At 44.8% G+C, this 17057-nt stretch overlaps 1 protein-coding gene across 6 annotated transcripts in view; it reads left to right on the top strand.

The window, feature by feature from the left end:
• Nucleotides 1-17057, top strand: part of RNF220 (ring finger protein 220) — a 228838-nt gene that overhangs the window by 183448 nt on the left and 28333 nt on the right. For all 6 annotated transcript variants that reach the window (XM_075759605.1, XM_075759608.1, XM_075759607.1 and 3 more), the window contains 2 exons: nt 14250-14346; nt 15371-15457. In XM_075759605.1, coding sequence (XP_075615720.1) covers nt 14250-14346; nt 15371-15457 — 184 coding nt within the window. The remainder of the gene's footprint in view (nt 1-14249; nt 14347-15370; nt 15458-17057) is intronic.

Below are 17057 nucleotides of genomic sequence, written 5' to 3'. Positions count from 1 at the left end.
GGTACTTCACACTTAGAAATAGTCTTGCTTCCATTAGGAAGTATGGGGTCCGTTTCTTCTTTCCTTTTTGAGACCTTCATGACACCTTCAGGAGTGTTTAGTTACATGAACAGATCCAGCAAAGGATCAGAAGACTGGGGTGAGAGTAGAGCACAACTAGATGCATTTCTAAAACTCTCCATAATTACCCTGATGGAAAGGCTTTTGGGTTAGACTCCTTCGCATTCTGGTGCTGGATGAAAGGTGTCTGTAGGTTAGCTCGCAAGCACAGGAACCTCCCTGTAGCATTAGTAGTGAGGAGCATCCTCTCTGCAGCTTTTGGTGGCAGAGCTGCTGCTGAAGAGATGACGTCACCGGAGCGGGTGGCAGGTCCCTAGCGCATATGTTTCTCCCTGCCCTTCCTTCTCTGGCGGATGCCTCTGTTAGCAGCTGGATTCAACAGCTGCCATGTTCCTCTAGAGAGGTGTCTCCTTCCACAAACAGGGGAAGTTCTTTTGCCACCAACTTTCTACCTAGTATTTTGGGATGACCAGTTAATACCTGCAGGGTACCTACCTGCTCTGCACAAGAAGTTTCTGTAAAATTTGGGAAACCAAAGCAAAGCTGGAATGATCTCCCATAGCTGATTGTATTTTACTTTGAGAGTTACACTTTTTTATGCACCCTTTTGTGGTTCTCTTGTTGTCTCTGGCTGCTGACATTCAGAGGTCTCTGTAAGTCAGCCCTGCTTTGTGCACTCTCAGGAAACCTTAAGGTGACTGTCTTTTTTCTTTCTCTGCCAGTGTTGGCTCTTGCCTTGTTTTAGGGACAGAATTCTTAATTTACAGCCCTGAAGCACAGCACAACGTTTTGGAGATGCTTTCCAGTGCTTAAAACTGCTTTGTCTGGAGTTGGCAAGGCCCTCGTTAACCCTGGTCACCCGAGGCTTTGTGTTTGGCTCTGTTCCCTTTGCTGAGAAGTAGCAGCGATGTGGAAATCGAAGGCCTTTTATAATGCCAGACAGCCTTTGCCAGGCTACAGGGATGTCACCAGTGTCTGAAGAGATGACATGGGGAAATACATAAAACCGGAGGGGAAAATAGATGTCTGTGTGTCTCATTAATTTCAGTTTTAATGGTGTGTTGCTTTGAGGAGATGTCACAGCTGAGCAAAGGGGGAGCAGGACACTGCGGCCAGCATGCATTGCATGAGTTGATCAGATCATTGGGCAGCATTACAGAAGTGACTCAAACTTAACACAGGTCCTGGCAGCTTCTTTTTAGCATTTTTGGTTCATGGACAGAGTTCATATTCTTTTCAAGGTGAGGAAAACTATTAGGAAAACTATTTGCTAATTATGTGAAAGATCCTGCCAGGTTGTCAGGTGGGGGAGGGTTGGAAGATCTTGAGGTTTTTCTTCTTGAAAACAGAAAGGTCAGGGAAATGAACAGCCCTGCTCAGGTTTTCTGGAAGGTGGTGTAATACTTGGGAGCAGTCACAGGCTGGAACTCTCACTTGTATGGTTCCTAGGATGAAGCTTTCTTGCTTTCAAAGCAGTTGCAGGGAAACCTTGCTCCTCTCACCTGAGGGGCTGCCTTAGAAGGTGGAAATTCTTGTCTTCTGTGTTGGTGTTGCAGCTGCAAATCCCCATTTGGGTCTAGCGCAGCAGAGCCAAAGCACACCTTGTCCGCCACAGCTTGGCATACTTGAGGCAGCAGGTAGGAATATGAGGTAACTGAGAAGTGCTGGGATCAGTATGTTGTTTCTTAAGCTGTTTGGTTTGGTGAAGGCATTCATTCAGGAATTATTTAGTATTTCTAGCTGTCCTCCTGGCTTCTTAAAGCATCATTTGCTATCATTTAATTTGCTTACCCAAAACTGGAAGAATGTAGGGTGTGAATTAAGATTATATAGGATTTGGAATCGCTTTGTTTCAGCAGAGGTCCTGGTTGAAGTAGGGGTTTGTAGCAGGAGAGCTTTTGCTTCTGTGTGGGATGGGTGCAGGTGGTTACCAACATGAAATACCAAGCACTGTTTAAATCAAGCTTGTGCTTCAAAGTAAAAAGCTATACAGATGTAATAATCAAATATTTCTGTATCTCAGAACAGTGTCGCAAGGCTCAAATTTCTCTTGAAATACCTGAACTTTCAGTAACCATCTATCCCTACGTCTCTGGATCATCCCTCTCCAAAGCTCTTTGTTGCAGGGGATTATTTCATGCCATCTTTGTCTAATGAGTTTCTGTGTTTAGGAAGCCAACAAGGCTTCTCAAGTGAAAGCATCAAGTGGATCTGTCTCTGATGGCTTTTTTTTTTTTTTAACACTCAACATATTTGTAGCAATTCTTCTGTTCCCTCTCCAGAATGGACGCAGGTTACCCTCAGTGTTTACACTGTAAGGTTATCCCTTTAAAGAATTCCTGAGGGAAGTTCAAAAGGGTTTTTTTTCTTTGAAAGATTCAGTGTCTCTTTTTGTGTGTATGTCTCTTACTTGAAAGAAGGGAAAGGGAGGGGGGGAGTGGAAAAAAAAGTGCTTTATCTGAGAAGAATCGCATCAGCTTCGCACTGATAGAAGCTGCTGTCATCTCTTAAACGGCTTAGCACAGTCAAAAGGCAAGAGGACTTAAAACAGTGTCTTACACAGGGATCGATGGGTGGAACACATAACTCGTAACTGAAAAAAAAAAAAAGAAGCACAGGGGGAGAGATAACGGTAATGATTGCATTGAGGGAAGCTTGAGGGAGGCTTGTTCTTTGTAACGCAGCTTCAAAGGTGTCTGGACCGGTGCCTAAGCAAACTGTCCTGTGAAGTCACTGCCTCTGTAGGTCTAGGGAAGGCGGGGGGGACGCTTGCACCCTTCTGTTTCTTAGCAGATGGGACAAAGATTAGTAAATGCCAGGTTAGCGGCTCCCTTCTGCTGCTTCACATCTGAGGAGAGGTTTTTGTCACTTGGTCTCTCGCTGTCCGTTCTGGGAAGGTGGTTTGTCCAGGAGAGGGGAAGGAGGCGAGTGGCGGATGGGGCAATTGGGGAGACCGGGTGGGGGGACGGGATGTCAGTTTATCGATCGCACCTCAGTCAGGAGAGCTGCAGGCGCAGTGCTCTGAGCACGAGCGGCAGCGTGCTTAATGTGATTGAAAGGCAGTTAAAATGGCGGTGACCTTTTCAGGGGGAATTAGATTGCCTGCCAAGAGTGGTTAGAGGGAGTGATAACGCCAGCTTGAGGAAGCTGTCCAGTCTGCTTCAAAGGGAGAGAGACAGAGACAGGGAAAGCAAGCTAGCAGCAAGTACCATTTAAAGCACGAACCGCGCGGTCTGATAGAACAGAGATTGCTGTCCTCTTTAGATATGAAAGAATTGAAGAATTGTAGCTAAGTTCTCTCTACCTGCCCCGTCCTCTTTTTCTCCTCTCCTGCTCCTCCACCAAAAAAGCCTTTCTCCAGGCACAGTAGCAAGCTACTCACCACTGCTCTTCTGGGTTTCTTTTCCTTCAGCAGATCAGTTGCATCAAAAATAACACAGAAGAGAGAAAGACTTTGAAAATGTTAAAATGGTAAGCAGAGCATTTTCAGGGAAGGATACTTTCTGAGAAAGATCAACATGACAAGGATCTGTCTGATAGATTGTGATGCCCTTGAAGAAGGAGAAACACACAAGGATTACTTAACTCTGAAGTTTCTCTTTATTTCTCCATGCTGCCCTCCTCACAAGCTAGCAAAGGGCTTGTATCTGTTCATTAATGTCTTATCAAGGGAAAAGAACACCATGACTTGGCATATGCATAGAGGGACTAGGTAAAACCTTGTGAGTTGTAACAAACTACAGTTATCCTTGGGTGCCCATTTGCATTGGATCTGATGTCATGTACAATTAGGGCAGCTGCCTGGAAAGTGGGACTGTATTAAAATATCTAAGTTTCCACCAGATAACTCCAGTCCCACTGTGGGCTTTCTGTCTGCAGAATCAAGATGTGCTTCGGTGTGAGCAGCAGATGTTGTAGGCCAGCCTTCATCCAGCGTGGGTTAGTTGTCCAAGAAAGAGCACTGGGGCAATAACTTTATGCTCCTCCAATTTGTTCTCCTTCTAAAGATACACAACACTAGAAGCATGCTCTCATGTATGAGGTCCTGTCCTCAAAATCTAAGTAGATGCTTTCCAGTTCTCCTGCCTGAGCAGCAGGTGTTTGTGAACACAGTGATTTTGCTTGTGTCTGGTAACTGCCTGGCAGAAAGCTCCAAATAGAGGAAAACTCAGTTGCACTTCTCAGTATAATTTCATGAACATCAAACTCTACAACAAAACTCTGCAAAAATCTGTTTGACGTGTATGTGGAAACTGAAGCACAGAGAAGCATCTTCTCTAATGTTACAAAGATAGTAGCAAAGCTGGCAACACAGCTTGAAAGTCTTGCTCTAGAATCTCACCTAGTAGCCAGCTGTGCCCTCTTTTTCAGATGCAATATAATGAGACATACAGGAAAGCTTTGGGAGGCAAGGAAACTTTCCATTTTTCCATGCCAGGAGGTTCAGGCTGCATTTAAGATCCTACTAGTAAGAGAGTGTGAACTGATCTACTCAAATTCAGCAAAAAGAATTTGAGCTGAATAGTGAAAGTGTGACTTTTCCCAAGAGACTGGGAAATAGAAGATGTCGCTGGTATATTTAGGCCTTTTGGAAGAATGATCTAGTAGCTAGAATCATCTTCCCCATTTCTGTGTGGATGAGTCAGAATTCATTCATTTCACCCTGGCAGGCTAAAGCAAACTTCAGCGTGGATGTAGGAGCAGTCTGTAGTTCTTACATATATAGTATAGGGAATCTTTGCCATAATGAAATTCTTAATCTTCCTCCCACTTAGCAAGAGCTCAGTTCAGTGCCTCTCTCTGTCACGTTTCCGGTGTCAACATCCCTCACTGCTTAGTCTCTAAGGTGGATGCATCTGTATATCTGAGCATCCTTCCCAGCCTCTCAGCCAGTGCTGGTCACTTCTACCTGCTGTAAGCTTCCAAGTGGGTGAGATGTATAAATCTCATGTTTCTCAAGTGCTTATCCTGTGCCTTATTCCCCCTTTAGAGGGCTGCTGAGTCCCAGAGCACTTGTGTGCCCTTACCTCAGCCCTTGTGTAAAATTGTAGTAATCCTGGTAATCCCTCTGTTGCTGAAGGACGGTACTTTGTACTGGCCTGATGGAATAGCCCAACCACTCCTTACTGTTTGCACCTCTCTCCTTTGAGAGCAAGTACTTGTCCATAAGGTAATACTTGACCTAAAAATGCTAACAGATCTGTTTACCTAGTATTATATACAATAATCAGATGGTCTGTACCTGACTATTTCTCCATAGTTTGTGTCCACATGTAGAATGTGAGGGATTCTGTGGTATTATACTGTCTATTAATAATAAAAGTTAACTTTAGTGAGTAGGAAAAACAGGTGAGAATAGTATGTGATTCTAAAAAGAAAAAAATTCAGAATTCTTGCCTTACGTACAAAAGTCAGCATCACCCACCATGGTTGATGCTTGAGATCTCATGTGTTTGAAGTTCATCTAAGGCTTCAAGGAACAGCGTTTTCTTCATTTTGGAACACAAAGTAATCAATGGGACTCAGCAAAGTAAAAATCACTTTAACTGGAAAAAAACAAAAAATCAGTGCTTATAGCTGTTAAAAGTCCTGATTGTTGATAGTACATTTTCGTTACCTTGAATGCATGCAAAAATGTAAGAACCTAATTTTTATGCTCGAACTGCCAGAACGCATTAGCTGAAAGGAGCGTGATCAACTAAACCTTGCTGTTTGGTTTATGTAATGCCATCAGCCACTCTAACCAGGAAAAGATTTTCTGTGGGAAGAAGGGGAATTCTCTCCATTTGACAGTATTATGTATCATACTTAGGGGAGGAAAAGGCATGTCTATCACCCAGCAACAGAGGAAGGAGGAAAAAAATTAATTAAAAAGAAAACAGAAAATGCAGTTGTAACACCATGAAAATTGGCAGGGGGAGTAAGGGAGCAGGTAGAGCACCTGAAACTACTCAATTTTTTGAAATTGACTGGGTTTCAAGTTGACAGCATCCCTTTAAACTTCAATTTTCCTAGATCTCAGTCATGCAACATAAGATCTTCCAGTCCCATCTGCTGCACTTGCTTAGCTGCTCTCTGCAATCCATTTTTCTAGTGGTCTGTCTGCTCTGGCTTTGAAAATGCGAGGCTTTAAGACAGTCATTTGATAATTTTTTTTTTTCCCCAAGTGTCTGCAGTTTTGCTAGAACTGCAACCTACTTCTTGGACACTCAGGTCAAACTTCACCCTTAAGCACCCAACAGTTGATTGACGTGATTTTAATAGCATTTTAGAATACAGTTGTTAAGTCAGGGGCAGTGAGATTTTTCTAAAGGAAAAAGGGAGCACGGGTCTCAATGGCTCTAAACAGCTCCTGTCTCCGCATGTCGTCTCTTACACTCGGCGGTGAAACGCATTATCGAGTAGTGCCCGGAAAGTGGCTAACTGCGTTTGACACACGCCAACTCCCTGCCTCCACACTGGATAATTGCATTGTCAACTGTTCAGCAAAGTGGCAGGTGACACTGCAGCCGGATTGATTGTCCTAGTATGGAGGCTCCCAAGACTGTCAGCCACCCAATCGATAGAGTTTACACAAGACACCGTGACTGCATCTGTAACTAATTTCAGTTTGAACCTCACAAGATGCGGCTGTCCCTGTTTTCTGGCCTCTCTTCTTTGCTTGCATCTTCTCCCTGGATGAGGAAGTTGCTTTCCTGCTGAAAGCCTGGCTTTATTTCTTCTTTTGGAGCTGGAAGTGAAGAAATCAATGGTGTGTTTTGTGGTTTCAGAGTTGAGGGCATTACAGCACATGGCTAACTAGCAGCTCCAGTTTTGCAATCAATAGGCTGATCAATTGATTAAATTAGCACTGATTTTTCCTTCTTCTTTCCAGCCCAGAAAAGAATTAGTTTTGGGGGAAGAACATATGGGTTCAGCCTGTGAAATTTAGCCCTTGTTTTTTCCAGTCCTTGGTTGCCTTTCCCCCACAAATACAATCTCTGTGCTTATCATTATTTAAAGTAAACTGCATCGAGCCCCACTGCTGGCAGTGGCCCGGTGTAAGCCAGGATGTCACTTTCAGCTGTTCCCCAGCCTTGCTGCTTCATGCTCGGCTGCCTTAGAAAAGTCATCCTCCGAGCTCTGCTGTGCTGCTCTATTATTGGCAAAGTTGCGACATTCCTGTGATCCCTGTCAGTGGTGCTTATTGATCCAGTGATGTGAATCTGCTTAGTGATTCAAGATTACTTTAATTCTCCTTCTTCCTTTTTTGTTTGTTTCCACCCTCTCCCCAGGGGAACAAAAGCTTTCAGATCCACCTTTCCCTGACTGTGGAATACAAACCATAGCTGCAAAGACCGTAGCTGTTGCTGCTGCTTTTGTACTCCAGCTCTGGGTTTTGAAGAGCGGCCTTTGAGATGGACGTGAGACTGTCCTCGCTTTAGTGCATCACGGTGGCATGAGGCTCTAGGAGGCAGCCATGCGTGAATGGCCATGCCAGATCAGACCTTTGGTCTGAGTGCGTTTTCACCTCTGCAGCCACAATCTACACCTGATAGGTTACAGAGAGGTATAAAAGAAATCTCTGGAATACTCCTGGGTGCCATGAGGGGTAGGGAAGCCTCTTCCCCGAGCCTTGCAGCAGCTGGCTTTTATCCTGTAGAGCGGAGCTTGCCTGCCCTTTGTTCAGCACGCTGCTGTGAAATGATGTTAATGGTCATAAAACTAGACGGCCCTTTTTTTAAAGGCAGCTGTTCTTCTGATCTGTTAGCAAAGATCACGGTAAGCGTCCAAGCCACTGGTAAGCAGTCAGGTCTCTGGCAGCCCATTTGTGCCTCTGTGGGAGCTAATAGACGGCATCAGATGGATGCATCAGCTATATCAGGTGTATGCTGGAATGACACAGTTGGGTGTCAGTTTTCCAGGTAAATCACTGTTTTGCTTGAAATAGATCTGGCTCCAGAGAAATGAAACCCTCATCCTGCAAGCAGCTTTTCATGGCCTCTGAATGTCATTTTTCCTGCAACAGGCTGGGAAAGTCACCAGAGGAACTGTTCTGTCCCTATTTGTGCTAGGAAAAAATGGGGGAACAATTTCACTGTCCAAAATATGGCTGGGGAAGAGTTACGGATCTGCAGAAAGACTTCTGTTCAGGATGGCCTCTTCTCTGCCTTCCTCCTGTTTTCAAGAATCTGTAATGGCTTTTTCTTTCTTCCCAAGTGTCTTTTAAAATAAAACGGTATAGGTGCCATCTTGTCCTCTTAGTACTAGTTTGGGATACTTCAGCAGCTGATGAAATAAACCCAGTTTAGAGCTATTCTCGGGAAGTGTGTGTGAGGCCTGGCCGTGTGTCTGCATAAACTACTTTTATTGCCTTCATTGGTTTTACTCTCCAAGAAGCCAACGAGTGACATTTTGTTAAGAAAATAGAGTGAACGTGCTGGAAAGGGAGGTTGTGCAGAAGGGGGTTACTGCAAGGAGTGTAATTAGCAAAGGCTACAGTTCTGGAGATTTATGGGAGGCTTTTTTTCTTTCCTGAACATGTGTAAATTACCTGCAAGCAGAATGAATGCCTCTTCCCAGCCAAAACAGGCCCCAGTAGAGCTGCATGCCCCTGAGATGGATTTGGATTTAGATCCACTTACAGAATTTACAGAAAGTTCTGATTTCTAGAATATTTCTGATACCCCCACCTTCCTTTGGGGGCCAAACAGGAGAAACACGAGTTATACAGATGAGTTTGATCTTCTGCATGAGCAGCATCTAGTAGCTGCATTCATAACGGTGGTGTAAATAATAATACTAACCTCTTAGTTTTGTTCTTCAGTCTTATTTGGAGTGATAATTAAATATATACAAAACAGTTGGCCCCTAAAACTGACTTACCTGCCCAGATAGGAGTTGAGGAACAGAGATGGGGCATAGTAGGTCTGTGCTTTCCTAGCTGTGCTGATGAAATTTGGCTGTGGTCATTTGGGTCTGGTTGTCTTACCTTTCTACTCCCGAAACTGCCAGTCTCCGCGTGAGCTCATGGCTGCGCAGGAGCCAGCAGTGCTGCCAACACCTGAAGCACCATAAGCTGTCGCTTTTAACCATCTGCCACTGAACGTGATGGAGAAAAGGAGGGACTTCACTGTGAGGCCCTTTTATCTGTTCTGTGAATCTGCTTATATATCATGTTAATGACTCAATCTTAGCTTGAGCCACCACTCACTTGAGAGATGTTGAGATGACCGGTCATCGGGGGATTGCACAAAGGAAGTGAGATTTGAGAAGCAGTGCAGAGGTCAGAGAGGATGCTTAGGCATAGGGGATGCCAGGAAAAAAACAAAGTGCTCTGAAAACTTAAGGAAAGGGGAAGAAAAGGATTTCTGATGAGCTTTATCTCCAGCCATTATTAATCTGCACATGGAAGATGTGGGAAGTCTCTTCCAGTCTCCTTCAAGCTCAGCTGATTCCTGTAGCCTGCCAGTGCCTGCAGCCTGGCGACAGCAAAGAGGCATGTGATTTTTTTTTTTCTGCTTTTCTGAGCTCTGCATCCCTATTTCAGAAACACTGTTGCTTGTGAAGAGTACCTAAATTTTTCAGAAACTGCCTTGAATTGGTGCTCAGGCAGACTACTCCAAGGCCAGCCCAAGCAAAGCTGTGTACACAGTGCTGGAGGGCGGAGGGCGCTCTAGGTAAGTGATCTTGATAGGTACATTCTGATTGATGGGGGAGTTTGTCTCCCAAACTGTCACAGGGTTTATAGAGGTGCCACTCAATACCAGTGCTGGAATTGCTTGTCAGAGCACCTGGCTACAAGAGCAATGGGGATTGGAGACAGAGCTGTAACTTTGTTTTTTCTCTGCTTAATGGCCCCGGGGTCTGACCTGCCTGCTCACTCCTGTTTGTCTGGACCTTAAGGAGGCAGCTGGGATTAAGACTGTCAGAGGATTGTGCTGCTTTAGCATCAGGATACTAATTGTATCGAGGCTGGCACCGTATGACAAGTGGTTGCCTCCTATCACATGTGCAGAGAGAGCAAAAAATTCTTCAACAAGGAAGGGGAAATATATAAGAGAGTTTGGGTTTGGTTCTTTTTTCATCTGAAAGTAGCATTTTCAAATTCACACGTGGAATTACGTTCTTCAGGCCTTTGGTGACTCTCCTTGTAAGAGTCGCAGCTGCTCCTGTGAATAACAGCCACCGGATCACGTCTCTTGTGAATTCCTAGGTCAAACTCACAACTTAACATTCAGTTGTTGGATTTCACTTTATTAACACGTTGGGATAAAGTTCTGGTCCTAAGCAATGACCTCTGGATAGCGGCACTGGCTTTAGAGGTCTGCTCTAGGCAGCATTGCTGATAGCCGTGAATTACTGCGTGACCTTCAGAAGCCAAGCCTTGCTGGAGGAGCACTTCCCTCTTCCCAGTGCATGCTATTGTATTGCAAATCGCACGAGTGTAGTGATAGGGGGTCTTCTGGAAGCTCCTGCCATTCTCCTCTAGCAGGTCCAAAACAGTGCCCTTGCAAAGGCCATTTTATTCTGCTCGACACCCTCTGCACTCCATTTCACGTTTTCCTTGCTTCTGGATAGAAGCGTATGCCGCCAGCAGGAGATGGAAGTTGTGATCCCTCTTTACACTTGGGCTGAGTTAGCGAGAAGCAGGTGTGATCCTATCAGGCCTTCCTTGCATTTAGTGGTCCTCTTAATCCATTTATAACCGCACTTGTCCAGAAATCTGGTTTGAATGAGCCTGAGATGAATGAATAATGTCAAGCAGTTCAGACGTCAAATATTTGAACAGCTGCATGGGTGTTTTCACTGGCTTTGTGCATGGAAGCAACCCCAGGAAGTTAGACAAGGAGGGTCAGGTCGAAATTGTGGCACCAAACCCCAGCCTGCTGGAACTGGTCTCAAAATCCATCCCTGCTGCAGATGAAAGGGCATTAGGATGCCGGTGGCAGGCCGTTCATTCCACAGGTGATGCTGGAGCAAGCTTTACATCCTGTTCTTTGGTGTTCTTTTGCTTGCAGTGGCAGTACTGGGCTTTATGGACCTTTTGATTCACATTGGTAACTCATTTTGTAGATTTTGGTTTTCCTTCTTTTTAAAGCAGCCTCTGAAGTCCTAAAACTAATAGCACAGCTTATATTCAGAGTCTTTTCTGGGTACACGGAGGTTACTTTGCTTAGCATACAGTTTCCCAATCAGGTTTTTTTACTGTGTTGCAATGGATTGTACTTGGTCATGTTCCAGAAAAACCAAAATCCATATTTGGTGAAAATCTGAGCACTGGATCACCTTATCGCAGCTTCCTTCATGCCCTGGCCTGGGAGTCCTTGTTTGATCAGAAAAGAAAATTTGTCCTTCTCCTGCCCCTCTTTTTAACCTATGAACTTCTCTGCTATGCTCTCCTCTCTGACTGAAATGCTGCATCAGATCTTCCCAGTGTGTATCTGTCATTATAACACAGCGTCCAAACTCTTCCTCTGTACCCTCCCTTCTGTTGGGAACACAGTGGTTCCTATTATAGACCTAGATTCAGCAAAAGGTCTGTGGACTATTTTCCTTACGGACTTAAGAGGGATTTTCTTAAGTACAAAGGTTTTGAGAGCAAGGACACCAGGATTCTGAAGTCAAGGTGCCTTAATATTTGTAAATTGTATCGCAGTAAGCAGATCTTCTTTTCTTAAGCTCTAACCATAAACCACTACTTGGCTTGAGTCACTTGGAAACAAAATTGATGGAAAGGTGCATGTTTGCTGTGTGCTTGGCATCCTCACAGAGAGAGGGATGCGGGGAACAGACCCACTTACGTTGGACCTTTCCCCCCCTCCCAAGGCACTTGCTCCATGTATTCATTGCCTGGCTAACATTCACATCACCTCCGGGACTGGCCAGGTCACAGCTCCAGCTTTGCATGATTTGTGTTTCCCGCAGCTACAAGAAAAATGAAGACCTGTGTGTCCAAAGTTTATGGCCTTTGAGAAGTGATGGGCTAAAGTAATGCCAGGTGCAGGGGACAGTGTTACTGCAGGTTAAATGCCATACCTGTAAATTACCACCCCCTCGCCCACTGCAACTTCCAAGGCAGCTTTGAAAGACCATCCAGCTTCTTTGACAGGTCTCTCTTACTCCTCTAAATCTTCTCCCAAACATTGTGATGAAGTGAAGGATTCAAGATTTACTAGCTGAGCCGTTGCAGCAAGAAGGCAGCTCATGACATGTGTTGGCTGGCAGCGTGCATCCAGTATGTGAAACACTTTATAAGGGGTCTTCTGCTGGAAGAGGGCTTGCCCCAGTGACACCACAGGCCCCAGCGACATCGCAAAGCTGACCTACGAGCATGGATGGCTCCTGCAGTTCCTGGCACAGACGGTGGATGCTGAATTGTCAATGCTAGTTTTGTTACCTCTGCTGAAAATTAAGGCTGGCAATTACTTTGAAGTAAAAGGTAGTTTATGCTTCTAGGGAAAGGTTAGTCTTAAAATCATTGTCATGCTGCAGTTATCACTCGTTAAGGACCTTCTTTATATTCAGGGAAGAGAAATATCAAATCCATATAAACAAATTTTATTGGGGGCTTAATGAATCAGCGAGAGCATCCGTTCCTAGAGAGCGACAGTAAAGAACTGTGCCTGCATGGTGTCCTTGGAAATGAGACCTTCACCTTGCCCTGCTCTCTGTACAGATGCAGACTATTAGAAATATAGCTCACTGTTCTGGGCTGGGAAAGTGCAAGTTTGCTGCTGACAGCACAAGCTTGTGTGAGTGTACTGGTGAGAGCCTAGTGGGATGAGCTAAAAGGGCTACCCTAACACCTGGGAATGTCCTCATTCTTCAGACATGTACCTTATATTCGGTGCTTCTACATTAATTTTAACCTGTCTTCTGCTGTTAGAACCACGTTCACATTGCAGAAATGTACTGCTTTTGGGGCATTTGTGCAAAGCCAAGGCTACCTCTACCTTACCCTTTCAGTGTTTGCCAGTGGGATGTGCTCCCTGGTCTAACCGCACACTGAGGTCACCAGCCATCTGGATGTGCCAGGTCCTTCAGGCTCTAGCAGGTACCCTCTGTCTGTGAGCCTGGTGTCCAGGTCTGTGGTCTGGACAGTGGTATGTTAAGTGAAAGAGCCTACTAGAAGCAGCCAGAGTGAGCCAATTTCTATCTACATAGCTAATGTCTCCAAACACCTTAGATCTGCTGCAGAATTGAATGCAAATGAGAATCTTGCACCACCCTAGGATTCGTGAGGTCTTTGTTTAACTTCCAGTCTCATGGGAGAGAGTGTGTCCAGTGTTAGATCACATAAAGAGTAAATATATGTTGTCTTTAGTTTCCACTAATAAACCTTAGGCAGCAAATACCATGTGAAGGTGCATCTTCATAGGTGCCTGCATGCAGATTCAATTAAAAGAAGCCTGGTTACAATCAGCAATAAGAGAGTCAACAAAATGCTTGAAAACCAAAATAAATGTATATATTGTTAGAAAGCAGCACTTGCTACACGGTTTAGTCTCAGGTGTAACTGTTTACTCTAACTTCTTGCTGGAATTGAGACTGCGCTCGTGCCTTTTTGGAAGTGCAGAACTCTTGTGCACTTGCACTGGAATTTGCTCACATAAGAAAAGCTTGTAAGGGGTTGTTGATGTCTGGAGTCTGATCTTTTCCTAGGAGGAGGTTTGCTTTTTTTAAACATTTTATATTATAAAAATCTAAGCCATGACTAAATGCATTAAATATACATATATGTATTTCTAATTGTATTTTAGCCTCTGCCCGCACTCTGCACCTGAAGTAAGGACTAACTCAGGATGTCCTTGTGGCCTTCTCTTATCTGCTAGTAGTATAGTTCTTGTGTTAACCACTTCCATGAAAAAGCACTCTATTTTACTTCATTCTTTTTCTGCCTTTGAGAGAGGCACTTCCAATGCCTTCAACTTTCAAATAACTCGCGTGGAGACCAAAAGTTCAAGAATGTTTCACTTTCAGTGTTGAGGGTCATTTTAGAGCATAAAATCAAGCATCCATTTCTGTGAGTGTTTTCTGTGCAGTCTTCAGAAAATTGTCCTTGTGCAGTCTTTAGAGACGGTACCTGTTGTGAGGCCGTTGAGAGTAAAGGACAGCCTGCAGACTGGTGCTGTCTCACCATCCTTAGGATATCTCCTTCGCTTCGTCTCCCATTCAAATACTCATCCACGTGTTTTATTTTCTTCCAGGTTCTGGGTTTATCATGTGTAGCGGCAAGGAGAATCCAGACAGTGACGCTGACCTGGATGTGGATGGGGATGACACACTTGAATACGGGAAACCACAGTATCGTTTTTGAAAGGCTCTTACTGAGAGGGAACCTGGAGTTGCATCTTCAGCAAGCTTTCATACAGCGCTGCCCTGGGTAGTGGGGGGTAGTCTGTGTCCAGCCCTACTGGAAATGCCACCGCCTTCCCCAGTTCCCGTGTTATTTGAACTAGGAGGGATTTCCAGTTGCTGCCTTTGAGATCCTCTGTTGATGCAGCACTACTTCAGACTCAGTTGGTGAAGTCTGTAGGAGATCTTGCAGGAGATCAAAGTTAGTGTTTCTCTATTCTGATTCATCAGCAATCTCGTCTCCATCCACGTTTCTTCCATAAGGATAGCTTTTCCTGCTTCATGGGTAGGAATTGAGTTTATTTTCCACAAGACACTCCTTTGTTTTCAGGGGGTTTCTGCAGTAAACATTTCAAGCACTATTCACCTGCCACTCTGAGAGACTGAATTTTTTTCCGTTCATTAGACAGCTCGTGGGCAGAGCTATCATTAAAGGCAGTTTTGGGGAGCTTCTCTATCTGGGAGCCAGGCTTTGGGAGAGCTGTGGACAGACTTCTGCCCTGCAGCAGCTGTACAGCCCCCAAGGAGGAATTCCTGCAAGGGTATGAAGCAGACATTGACTTAGCTGTGATGAGGGGGAATGTATAGCTATAGAATTAGATTTTATTGAAATCTGTACCAGCCTTTAAGATTGAAGCCCCAACTCTGAGCTGGTAAAAGCTCTCTGTACCTCAAACAGAAATAGTAGCATTGTGCAAGTTAGGCTTCCAGAGGTTGAGGGACTGGTTTTCCTCTTCTAAGAGGCTGTGGTGTCGTGTTGCTGTCAAAAGACTTTTCTGTTTCTTTCTACTTAAAATAAAATTTTAATCCAGGATTTAAACACAAGCCCCTCCATGGATACCAGCCTCTGTTCTTTTGAGGTGTTCCCAGTTGCAATGAATTTGTTCTGTATCCCAGATAGTATCCCAACCATTTCAAAAGCCTTTCCGTTGTCCGCAGCAAGGCTGTATGTTCCTTAACCCCTTGTGCTCAGGTACACAGAGGCAGACGTTATCCCTTGCACTGGGGAAGAGCCAGGTGAAGCCAAAGAGAGGGAAGCGCTCCGAGGTGCTGTTTTAAAGTAAGTACTGTGCCTTTCTAATTTGCTTTCGTTATTCTTGGGGAATCTCAATTTGTGGAAAATACCCGTTCACTTGAGCGCAAGGGTTGCAACGAGAGTGTCTTACAAAGAGACCCACTTGTCACACTGTCCTTCTGTTTCTACCCGTGCAGCCTCATAAAGCCTCCCTGCACAGTCTCCCTCCTGTAACCACCCCAGTGCTGTCTTCTCCCTGAGCAGTGCTGGACAGAAGGTGAATTCTGGTGATGGGGAAACTGTGCCGTACTAAGGCCTTATGCATCATCTTGCTTCATGATGAAATGTGGCCAGTAGTATAATGTGATGCCATCCGAACCTTGTTTGGCACATTAGGAGTCTGACACCCAGGGTGTGATTTCATTGCATTCCATTACGTGTTGTGGGATGCACGAACTAATTCTGCCTTTGGCTCTGGGGTGGGGGCAGGATGTGTGCTCTGCCCACATACATAGTGTGGAGAATGTAGGCAGTCAGTGTTCAGGGCACTTGGGGAAGCATTTCAGGCAAATAAAATGAGTCTTAACAGGGAGGTAGGATTGCTTTCTAAGCCCTCTGCCCTGCATAAAACAGGGCTTGAATTACCCCTCTATCTCTTTCACTGAGTGATCCTGTGAGGTCAAGGTTGAAGTGATTGATAGAGCAGTGAAATGAAGTTTTCTTACTGCTTAGCCTGTCACAAACACTAGTTCAAAATTGGGTTCCACTCCATAGAAAAGTGGCATTTGCCACACTGGATCCAAATCATTGGTCCGTTCAATACTTTGCTAACCATGCTAGTCCACGTGTTAGCAGGGCCTCAAAGATGCTGAAGCTCCTTCACAGCCAGGAAAGTGCTATTGTAGCAGGAGGATATCAGGGTATCCCTTGTACCCTTGTGGGCACTTAATGCTTGGTGAGATGACTGACGACCTGAGGCCAGCAGACCCAGTTCCTTCACATGGCTTGTACCGAGCACATTGTTTTACTGTTTGGGCAAACAGCACATCTCCTGGACTTGTTTGCCTATCTCTAAAACAGGAGAGATGATGTTGCTTGTAAAAACACTTTGCAATTCTGGCAAGTTTCTGTAAAAATGCAGTAGAGTGGCTGATGCCCTGAAGCATGAGCCTGCATTACCTTTTGAGTGCAGCTGTCTTAGCTCATAGAGCTAAAACATTATGCACTCACAGGTGTGCAGCCTTCTCGGAAGATTCCTTTCTCTTACAGTCTCTGTTACTGATTTGCAAGAGAATGGGCAGGGTTAGGAATTGTCTTACTTCAATGCTGTTGTTCACGTGGGAAGATGGAAAAGATGGGGCCTGTGAAGGCGTAAAGTTATTCTTAAAGGGAGAAACTATTGCAGCACAGAGGATTTCTGTTCATGAGTAAGGTTTTCATCTTTGAAACTGCGTATTCAAAAATGAACTGCAGGTCACAGGTGCTGTTTGAATCCCAGGCCTTCAGTCAGCATCACAACCCCTGTGTGATGGAGCAAAGGTCACAACTAGAAGTGCAGGTTGGGAGAACGCTGGTGGAAATGTGGACTAGCACAAAAACATCTCCTGCAGCAGGCCAGCCACTCACATTTTGAAGCCTAGACTGA

This window comes from Balearica regulorum, chromosome 8 (genome assembly GCF_011004875.1).
Source record: "Balearica regulorum gibbericeps isolate bBalReg1 chromosome 8, bBalReg1.pri, whole genome shotgun sequence".
Lineage (NCBI taxonomy): Eukaryota > Metazoa > Chordata > Aves > Gruiformes > Gruidae > Balearica > Balearica regulorum.
Note: the sequence above shows the minus strand (reverse complement) of the source record. Positions and strands in the feature narration are given on the sequence as shown.